General features: G+C 48.2%; 1 protein-coding gene across 3 annotated transcripts in view; it reads right to left on the reverse strand.

The window, feature by feature from the left end:
• The window catches only part of LOC135896209 (uncharacterized), a 224,891-nt gene extending 217,272 nt beyond the window's left edge, over positions 1-7,619 (reverse strand). For 2 of the 3 annotated variants that reach the window (XM_070523634.1, XM_070523636.1), the window contains exons 1-3: positions 7,343-7,619; positions 5,960-6,174; positions 2,207-2,400 (exon numbers count right to left, since the gene is read on the reverse strand). In XM_070523634.1, coding sequence (XP_070379735.1) covers positions 2,207-2,400; positions 5,960-6,174; positions 7,343-7,609 — 676 coding nt within the window. In that variant the 5' untranslated portion in view covers positions 7,610-7,619. The remainder of the gene's footprint in view (positions 1-2,206; positions 2,401-5,959; positions 6,175-7,342) is intronic. The other variant, XM_070523635.1, reaches the window with a different exon arrangement.
• Positions 7,620-10,807: the final 3,188 nt, after the last annotated feature.

Consider the following 10,807-nt stretch of genomic DNA (forward strand, 5'->3'; position numbering starts at 1 on the left):
AACTATTCTTGTGTATTCTCTTTAAGTTATTTTCTTTTTACAAAAACAAAGTAACTAACATTCCAACTATTACGAGCATCATTTGTTCACCATAAAGTTGGAAAAATTATCGACCACGCGCCCTGGTCAGCCAATCAGATAGCTCGACCATGTGACGTCATATGGGTTATTTGCATCATATGGGTAGGGGCGGCTTAAAATTCCGCCGAGCAGTGCGCTGCTGTCGACAGCGATGTGCATTTTTAAAACCTTATAATAAATTACACGCTTTACGCAGAGCACTTAGATGCATCAATTAATGGTCAGAACGACCTACTGTAACGACTCAGTACGTTTGTAGAAAATCGCCAAAATCGTTTCAGGGTCCCTTTAAGAGAGGACGCGCGTGCGCCGTGTGCGCCGTGTGGGCTGTCGAACTTAGGCGCGCAGCCGCCAGAAGGCGCGGCGATGCAGTTTAATCGCCGCTCCCATGGTCTCTAAAATTTTGCACTCGACCGCACATCTCTAAGTGCCGGGTAAGTTCCAGCAACGGTCCGCGAAGTTTGCTGCACATATCCATTCCATTCCTTAATACGCCAGTCACTATTTTTGCAGCCAACTACTGCACACGTCTTCAATGCGCGTGATTCAATCCGGCATCATTGGAGCATAGTGCGTTCGCGAAAACTGATCGCACAGAAGCAAGGCGGAAGCGGTAATGGTTTCGTATCCGTACGCTGTCGCCGAGGCGAGGTGCGGCGCGCCGCAGAAAGCGCCATCTCGTTTCTCTAGAACAAACTGCTCCGCGAAAAGGGTCAATAGCCCCGCTGTCTAAGCTATGTACTATTCGTTGCCTGTGAATCTCTAAGCACTGACATGTTCACGAATCTGGAGCAAAAATAATTACAGGGACGATGGTCAGAGGTCGAGAATCGGACGAAATCTCGTCTAGTCGGTAACGATCACAATAAAACAGGACATGCGCTGACAAAAAGACAAATGACTAAAAACCACGTTTGCCCCACCTGGGAGAATTGTTTACAATGAATGAGCACAACGCACGTTTGTTGTTAACAAGGCTCGTTTGTTAGAACCGAAAAGTGATGCTATTGATTTCCCTCGGTCGCGGCGTCTGTCACGTTTCATTACGATTGTGTAATTAACTTACGAATGATCCTTGTATGTATAGAGATCCGAACGAGAGAAAATTCGCAGGCGGATGGAGGCTTGAAGTGGATAACAACGGTCGAACGAAACAATGTCGCTGGAGCCAACGCTTGTACAAGAGTATACTATAGCTGTAAAACAAGTTCCGGCGAAGACAATACACATGAAGCATCTACGCATACGGTGGACGTGGGATCAAGACTACGTGAAAAAAAAAAGAAGAAAGAAAAAAGAATAGCAGAAGAACCACGCACACACGCGCTACAACCAAAGCCCACAAAAGAACGCACTACTTTCACGCAGGAACCTGCATACATTAACAAACAAATCGTCAGACGAACATAAGTCGACGCCGATCTCACCACCAAGACAAAAGCCCACAAGAAACACTACCTGTAAAGGACCAAGGCAAGCCCCCTTGTCGAAATGTTTGCTCCAAAATAGTTCATTGTTCAGTAACCTAATATTTTGTATCCTGGACGAGCTGACATTGCACGGACAGCGATAGCGCAGAAAAGATAAAGAACACGAAGTTGTACAGTGTCCAGGTAATCAGGGAACAAGTGTGCGGCAGCATGGTGCGAATGCAGCCCGAAGAATGCGTCGTTTTACAACGACATCCCAGTCAGCTCACACGCGTTATCGTCGATGCTGAAAGGATAAAAAAATGCGTCCGAAAACTTTCAGTAGGGTTTCGATTGGGCTGTCAGCAAAAAAAGGAAAATGTTTTGTACCTTGGCTGCACGGTCTAGCACGGCTAGCAGACATAGCGAGGATTGGCGGCGTGTGTTGCTTTTGCGAACATGCATTGTTCTTGACCATTCGTACGTATGTAAGTTGAATAGCAGTAAATGTGATCATTTGGAAGCATACGTGCCTGTCTCGTCTTGTACTGCCTAGTCTGTTTTATTCTTTTTTTTTTCTTTTTTCGCGACAGAGAAACTTCGTTTCTCGTTCGACCGCTGTTATTCACGTTTCTCCAATGGAAACAAAATAAACCTTCACCTTCGTAAAAGCATACAGACAAGAGCCGAGCTACACAGCTGCGCGCATCACTCACGCGATGGTCTTCGCTGCTTTTCGAGGAAGGTGGCGCCGAGCTCGTACCAGTGCACCAGCGTGTCGGTGAGCGCGTCCCTTACGATCTCGCTCCGCCAGCGCACTTTGTCGCACACGTAGGCCATCGGGTCCCTGCACGGGTCTACGGTCTTGTTGAGGGTGTTGGACAGGCGCTCCAAGTGCTCCTGGCAGCCTCTGTGCGGCGAGCATGGGAGAGCCCCAGGCGTGAGACGACGTCATCGCTTCGACTCGCGAGAACATGTTGCCACCGCAGACTCATGACTTTCGGGCAACAAGAACGCGTTAAGAAGACTCACGGTGTACTGTCAGCCATCGGGCCATACGCAAAACAAAACAAACAAACAAGCAAAGTACGAGTGAAACAGGATTATTAAGACAACGACAGTTAAAGCCGTCGCTGGGTCGTCTGCCCCGAAACAGTTCGAAACCACGTCGAACGTTTTACGCTCCACATGCTCTGGCACCGAACTGCGAAGCAAGGGCGTCGCCGAACAATTGGGCGTGCGATTCTTTTACTCACGCGATAAAAAGCAACACCAGACCAATGAGACGCAGATGCAAAAAAAAGAAAAAAAAAGACGATATGACGCACGGCAGCCACACGCATTTTAGTCTCCCGCAATAACTTTCGGCGTTTGGCTTTGGGTGATCCGAGAGAGCTGTTTCTGGCAGTGCGATTTCATTGCACCACTACTCAGTGTTGCCACATTGCTGTAAGGTTCAAATGCGACATAAAGCTTATACTACGAATTTCCTACAGCGCCGAATGCGGTCCATTTTTTGCCGGCTTGTTGTGGGACGTGTGTGTTCTCATGTGCTACGCATGATTGCGAGCTTAAGAATTGTGGCGTCAATGCCCCTTTACCGATGATTACAGAACGCATGTTTAGGAAAGGAGCTAAAGAAAAAACTGGCTGTGGCTTAGCCAAGGTTAAGCCCAGGATGCGAAGCATACTAGCCTTTATTTTAACGCGACAGCGTTAAGGAGCTCCTGTCGCAGAAAAGCCGGTGTCGTCGGCGTCGGCTCAGGCGTGCGGCGCATGCTCAGGCGCACACTTCGTTGTCGCGCCGAACGCTGCGTTGCTCGACGCTCACCGCGTCCGATTCGGGGCGCGTAGTCGCTGCGCCGTAGCAAAGCCACCTAGAAACAGCCTCTGTAGCACGCCGCAACCTTCGCTTCTCATTCCAACGAGCAGCTCTGTCTCCAGGAGGCATCTCACCTCGTGAGTGTCTAGCAGAGGCAAGCGCAGCTGCTTATATACCGCCGCGACACCGCGAGCGACGGCACGAGTTGGAGCCCCGTTTCTCCTCTGTCGTGACGTCACGGTGTCACGTGGTATTGAAGGCGACACCGCCGCGCCTGAGGAGCTGGGTTGAGCTCTAATAATATGCTTCGCATAAAACAAAATTGGCAGTGAATTGGCTCGGCTATGCCAGGATATACGTAGTGAAAGCCAAGGCATAGCATGGTTAGCCTTGGTTAATCTTGATTGCAAGTCCTGGTTAGTCTGGTTGTCTAGCTATGTTGCGGCGTTTAGCCAGTCGTTCGGCGCGCTGTTTGTCTGTTTCCTGGGCGACTCGTTTCCTCTTCATCTCGTTCCGATGTCGATTCCAGGCCTCCTCCTGCTTATCAGAACTGTCGCCGTCCATACTGCCGACTCAACTGTGGTTGCGGCACACGCGAGCACTCCTTTTCAATCCTCCGACACGTTATCAGGCATGCGACGCAGCTGGCGAAGCGAGCGGAGGCGAACGCAACGACGAGGAACGCGGCCCGACGTAATGTGCCTCCTCGGAGCACGGTCACGGTGTAATCGCAAGTTCGCGGCCAGTAAAGCTTTCGCTTTAAAAACATCCTAGGACACCTAAGCACTTTTTATGCGTTGTCAAAGCGAAAACATTAATGTCCAATGGAACGCCGCTGAGCAGCCCTTCAAGTTACAAACTCCTTGCGGGCAAGCGAGCACGCTCAGACACTCGGCGCGTTTTGGTCTGGCGTCACTGAGGTGCAGATAGAACGCAGGCGAAAGCTTGCGCGGACAAGGAACGCGCGGGTAATGCAGGCTTCCCACAGCGAGAGCGAGGGTGACGGGCCGTCGCGACGATGTTCTCTCCCCTTCCGCAACACCTGGCGCGCTAGCAGAACAATAGATGTTCCCTCTCGCCCACTTTGCTCCGTCGAAGCGCGTGGCGTCGCAACCAATAGGAATCTAGGAGCCGATTCGCTGCTCCAGACGACAGACGCCGGCTTTTTCGTTCAATGGGCTATCTGACGCTTTCGCATAAAAAACATCTACCACATAAAACCAACAGCTGCCTACGATCTTGTCGACCAAACAGATGAAAACACAGTCTTTTTTTATGCAGGTTTATTCTTAGGATACTCGCACCCTTGACCCCCATTCACCACCACCACCATCAGCACCATGTCTGTGCACTTTTCTACTATGCTGGTGTTCAAAATATGACCGCCATGACGTCGCTTTCGCACGTACAATATGCAAACGCGTGACCTTCGATATTTGTTTGGCAGTATACTCTTCGGGAACTGATCACTGGTTGCATGGAATTTTCTGCAATGATTGCTATAGGTAACTCTCGCACTGCGGTTTTCCCGTTAACATGCGAGTGGTTCTTTGTTCACAGGTTTGTCTAATATTCGCGCTTGCTTGTAGCTTCAAACGTTCTTGTCGGCTTATTTATTACGCCGTATATATCTAAATTTCCAGGCACTTAGTTTCTTTAAGCACAGCAAGACAATTACACAATGCACTCATACATACTCATTGTGAAGTGTTGCATTCGTAATACAATATTTTGTTAAAAATCACCGATTTACAAAGTCAAAAAACCGTTCGAAGCCACAAGGACGATGTCTAGTAGACAAATCCATGTAGCCTACGCCGTTCACAGGCCTGCTGAACCACCATTCTTAATAGACACTAGCGGCGGAGTACCCACTAGAAATTTTTGTGAGGCAATTGCCTCACAAAAATTGCCTCACAAAGCGACATATAGTATTACTGCTATATGTCGCTAGAAAGGTAGAGCTACAGTACACCGTTATAAGACTAGACAGTTCACGCAAAAATAAACACGTAATTACTTCCACAAAAATACCACACTAGGAACAAAACTTAAATGGATAGATGCTTGCGCACGTTAATAACCACCCCCCCCCCCCAAAAAAAAGTCATTTCTAATTCATATGATGCCAACTTTATAATTTCTGCAAAATTAGGGCAATCAATGTACTAGCTATTCATAATCCCATGGGGTGTGGATAGAGGGATGGGGAGGGGGCACACCCGGAACCTACCTTCCTCCCCGCGAAATTCGAGTATTAGGGTACCTGGCAAACAATGACGAATGACAACACCCAGCCACCCTCTTCCACTTTCCCAGGTCAAGCGCGTGCTGCCCTCCCCCCCCCCCCCAAAAAAAAAAGAAAACAAAGAAAACTAGCTACAATGTTAATCATTTCAACTACACAAACTGATTATCGAAAAAAAAGTGTTTGAAATAAATAAGCTGCTTCTTTCTATATCTTGCATCAGATTGCACTTTGCCTCGCAGAAAATGCGTTGGTTACGCCTCAAACCTGCAGCTGCAAGGATAGATTTCTACATAGTAACTTCTGTAGGACACTGAACGGTTTTAAGAAACCGAAAGTGAGAACAACCCGCCATCAGTGACTCCCCCCCGCCCGTGGGAGCGTGAACCACCGTATCACCTGGTCGTGCAGCCTTTGTACTGGAAGGCAATCTGACGGGCCTTGCGCGTTGCTGACGAGCCGAGGATCAAGGCGGTGAGCAGGCCGGCACCGACCAGTGCCACACAAAAGACACAGAGTGGAGTCGCGGTGCGGGCGCACGACAGCCCCGCCACCTTCGCACGCCTCCATGACGACTCGGAGGGGCGACGCTGGTCTTCCCGGCCAGTCAGGGCCTGCGGACGACGGGAGAAAGAAAGCCAGGTCATTTAGGGAAAACAAATAACGAAAAAATATCGGACGGAACGCGTAAAAAAAAAGATGTAACACGACACGCGCACACTGTAAAATAATTTACGTCTTTTAAAAGTGAATAAGGGTGTAAATCAATGTACAACGCACACATTTACACCCTTCGTGTGTAAGGGTGTTATATATTAATTTGCACCCTCGATAACATTTAAACGCATAAATAAAGGAAGCTTCATAAGGAGGTAAGATTCGGGATACCAGCGTTGGAACGAAGAAAAAAAAAAGGGACAGGCGTAGAGTTAAGACACAGGAAGACAGGCCGAGCGGTTTAGAGAGCAAACTGGGGTTGCCGATATTCTGTGTTGAAGTTTAGAGGAAGAAATCACATTGGTTATACCGTGTAATACAACCGATTGTCTGTTACACATGTAGAATGGGTAGTAACAGAAAGGAAGCGCAGTCGAGGACGGCAATGAATTAGGTGGTGTGGTGGAGTAAGAAAACTTGCAGTCATAAGACGGAATCAGCTGCCGCGAGGCAACGGTTATTGGATATCGACGGGAGAAGCCGTTCTCCTGCAGTGGAACAGGAAATTAATTCACATCGGAATGAACGTACGCTAGGGAAGCGCGCCTCATTGATCTAAAAAAAAAATCCCAAATGCAGTCACACTCATTACACGCATTGATCCGAGCATGGGTGTACTCCATTCTATGAAGACACCACAATTATTTACGTACATAGAAATTCGACTGCGAGGGAGATTATTGAAGCCTACCATATCAGGAAAAAATGATCGCTTTGTGTAAGCATGCCTTCATTAAATTTGCATGACAGTGAATTTGCATTTTTAAACCACTTCATAGTATAGCATTAGATCACTGGGTTTTGCTGTTTGCCTGTGCACTGATCATGACGCCATCGATGGGAGGGCACGTGGTTATAGGTTGTAGTACTAAAGTTGCGTATGCCTTCTGAGAAAGCTACTCGTGAGTTCAGCGCAGTCCCTCGTGCTTCCCGCCTTCGGTCTTGGTCGTCTAGCGCCGCCCCTTCAAGATGTTCAACCTCCTCCACCTGCATATTTTGTTTTCCGCATTTGTCTCACAAGAAGGAATGAATAAAGATTCTCCCGAAAACACGGAGGGTGCTCACCAGGTCTTTCATGCGAGCCAGCGAGTTGCTGCCAATGGAATCGCTACGCTTGGGCGAAGGACCCGGGCGCGAGTCCGCGGGGCTGTCTTGGGCGGCGGTGCGCGGACTCGCGTCGAGCGCAGCCGGCTGCCCAGCCGGTTCCCGGTGCTTTTTCGGCTTCGAGGCTTTCCGGGCAGGCGAACCGGTGCGACGACTGTGTCTCGATTTTCGCTGGTCCGTCGCACCTTTCGCGGTCTTCGTCGGAGTTCCAGAGGAACGCTGCTCCATGGCGAGGCTCGTCCTTCTTCGTCTTCTTCCTCCTCTTCTTCTTGCGCCGGACGTTCTCGCCCGCCTCGACAAACGAGGCGTCCTTCCTCCTCGTGGCAGCGCTGCGTGGTGGTGGTGGTGATAAACTTTATTGAAAGGGGGAAGGGTAAAGAGTGACGTGGCTGAGGGTTAGGGCTCAAGTAAGGCCCTGGGCCTGCTTGGCCTTTTCCGCCCAGTCCACCAGTTCAAGTTGTCGGTCGACGTATCCGGAACTGAGCGAGGCTGTCCAGTCAGTCTCGCTGCTGACGGGGGGATGAGAGAACGGGAGCGAGGTGCATTCCCACATTATGTGTGTGGGTGTTCCTGTTTCTGAACAGAGCCTACATTTGGCGCTTTCCCTGCCCCCTGTGACGTTTTCGCATTGCGGATTCGCACGAACTGTTGGCTGCACTTCGGCGCTGCTTGCGAACGTCGTAGTGGATCGACGTTGCGTGCTACGAAGCTTGCGCGACCTGTGTGGCTCGTAAGCACGGACATTGCGTACGATTACACTTTGCATCGTACCCCAATAAAGACAATTTAAGGCATCGTTATTTAGTTCCATAGCATTTATTTGCCCGCTTCGAGAAATCTTCCATTCGCACAGATTTCAGTATGCGTGCTGGATCTACATAATAATTTTACAGCGGAGCTGTACATGTCTAGGGTATCATAGAATTTTCGCGTACGCACATAAAAAGAAATATCATTATCAATGGCTCATACCCCCGTAAGCAATCAAAAAGGTGTAATGGCTCATAGCCCAGGAAGCCAGAGGCTACAAGCACTCAGCACAGTGAAGCGGACAGTGCTTACATTCTTTCTAATCACGCATACAACATGCAGAAGAGCAAGTTGAAAACTATCAGCATCAGTGGCTCATACCCCCGTAAGTCAGCAAGCAAAAAAAAATATACAATGGCTCATAGCCCCGTAAGGTTCACGGATACTCATTTTACGTGGGTTAGTTGCGATGGCACCACAGCTTCGGTCGTTGTCGCTGATTTTAATGTGGACGTGTCGGGGCTGGAAAAAGAGTGGTTTACGCGTTTCGTGTTGCGCACATATCGCTTGAGATGTCACACCGATGCGGCCCACCCGACCACCCAGCGGTGTATGTGTATCGATTTGGCGATATGATTTATCGAAGAATGTGTTTGCATTTGCGACTATGCCGATCAGTGTATATCATAGCGACCACAAAGCCACTGTGACCGATGCAATAAAGTATTTACTACAAGATTTCTTACCGGGATGTTTACAGCTCCACTCGTCATTCACCTTCACAAGGCGAAATGAGCTTGAATTTTTTGTTGTTGCTCGAAGGCTGCCCCGAGACGTAATACACGAAGGGCGTCGATATCATGTATACGAAAAAAATTGCGTTTAATTGGAGTTAGTGGCAGATTCGTTCTTTGTATATTTTCACGTATAACATGTACGTTGTACTAAATTATGTCAATACCACAAAGCCCCTCCCCCTCCCTCCCGCTGAACTCGGGGGAAGAATGACTTCCATCTCCCCGATTCTCCCAGCATTTTTTAGTGGCACTCGGACAAATTGATAATAGTAGAAGCTTTCCTTTCTTCATCGGAATAATACGACATAATATAGTAGCGCCGATATTGTCTGTAATTATTATTAGCGCTATATTTTGAGCACATCATGGCCCCCAGAACGTTTACCCCTCTTTAACTACCGTTCAAGCTTATTGATGGTCTCGCCCATATTACTTGAAGAAGCACACAGAGCGTAGTTCAATTTAAATATGGAGCTTCCAAGGAGCAACTACGAAAAACACCTCTTGTGTAGTGTTATTAAACGGAGGGGCTGCTAACACACTTCTATAATAGCTGTGAGAAATGAAAATCCATAACAAGGAAGCCTCTAAAAATAAAGAAAAAATGTACTGAGATATTCACGTCCTAGCTTTCTTTGAAAAGGAAGCCGGCACAAAAAGCTGACACGCCGGGCTTGCGAATATTTCGGCATCGTATGGTGCTAATATAATCTGTTTACGGATCACAATAACTATGAAAAGCAAACAAACAAACAAAGCAGAAAAAAACTGCGTGTGCAAATAAACAAAACAAACATAGAACAAAGAAAAGAAACAACAATTCGAAAATTCGAGAAAAATTAAACCATAAAAAAGCGGATTACATCAGGACGATGTCTTGATAACATTCTGGCTGCCACAAACCCCACAATTCTGACTCGTAAAATGCAAGAATTAACGTGTCGTTTAACGAACCTCGCCGACTATAGAACGATTTACAGCACGAGCACACAATTGTTAAGCTCCGGGAATTATAGCTGCAAGGGCGTTCACGAGAATGGACAATATACGCCGACTTCACTCTTTTTCGAGCACTTGCTGCGTGTCTTAGATGATAGGCGCGTGTATATAGATGATAGGCGCGAGTACGTGAGTAAAAGAGGAAAGGGAACGCTAGAAACTCGTTTTCACCCCGCCGCGTCGAATGTGTACAATGCCCTCTGGAGCAGTCTGGGCGTCGCCGCTTAGCCTCTTGACAGCTGTAATTATCCCTGATTCTCCTCAAAAGCATTGCAGGAAATCCAGCACTTCTCTTTCTCTTAACTTGCGAGTCCAGAGGGGACGTAGATAGAACTGTAGAGAAGAGGGAAGAGAAGAGGTAGTTACCATACAAGGGGGAGGGGGTGAAGGCAACGTGCGAAGGCAAGGAAAGCCTACTACTATACGAGAATGGTTGCGGGGAAACTGGATAACTTTAAGTTCGAGGTACGGTACAGCATATTCCTGCTATGTCTGAAAAGTAAACACGATGCAAATATGTCAAGGGGACAAATTACGGAGGGCGTGCAGAAGCAGTGTTGCATTAATTAATGCGCACCGCAGGGCCCAGACGACACTGTGGAAGCGGTCCACCGTAAAATACACATTTTTGTGCCCACCGCGGTAGCTTAGCGGCTATGGCATTGCTAGAGGATGTGGAATTGATCCCAATCGGGCGAAATGGAAAAAGCATGTGCACTTAGATTTTCGGGCACGCTAAAGAACATCACGGTGTCAAAATTATTCCGGAGTCCGCCCCTGTGGCTTGCCACCTAATCCGAGTTGGATTTTGGAACGTAGAGCCCCGTAATCCAATTCAAGTTTAGTACTGCCACAATGCGATGTGGCACGTGTGGAAATG

The sequence above is a fragment of the Dermacentor albipictus genome, chromosome 8 (assembly GCF_038994185.2).
Source record: "Dermacentor albipictus isolate Rhodes 1998 colony chromosome 8, USDA_Dalb.pri_finalv2, whole genome shotgun sequence".
Taxonomy (NCBI): domain Eukaryota; kingdom Metazoa; phylum Arthropoda; class Arachnida; order Ixodida; family Ixodidae; genus Dermacentor; species Dermacentor albipictus.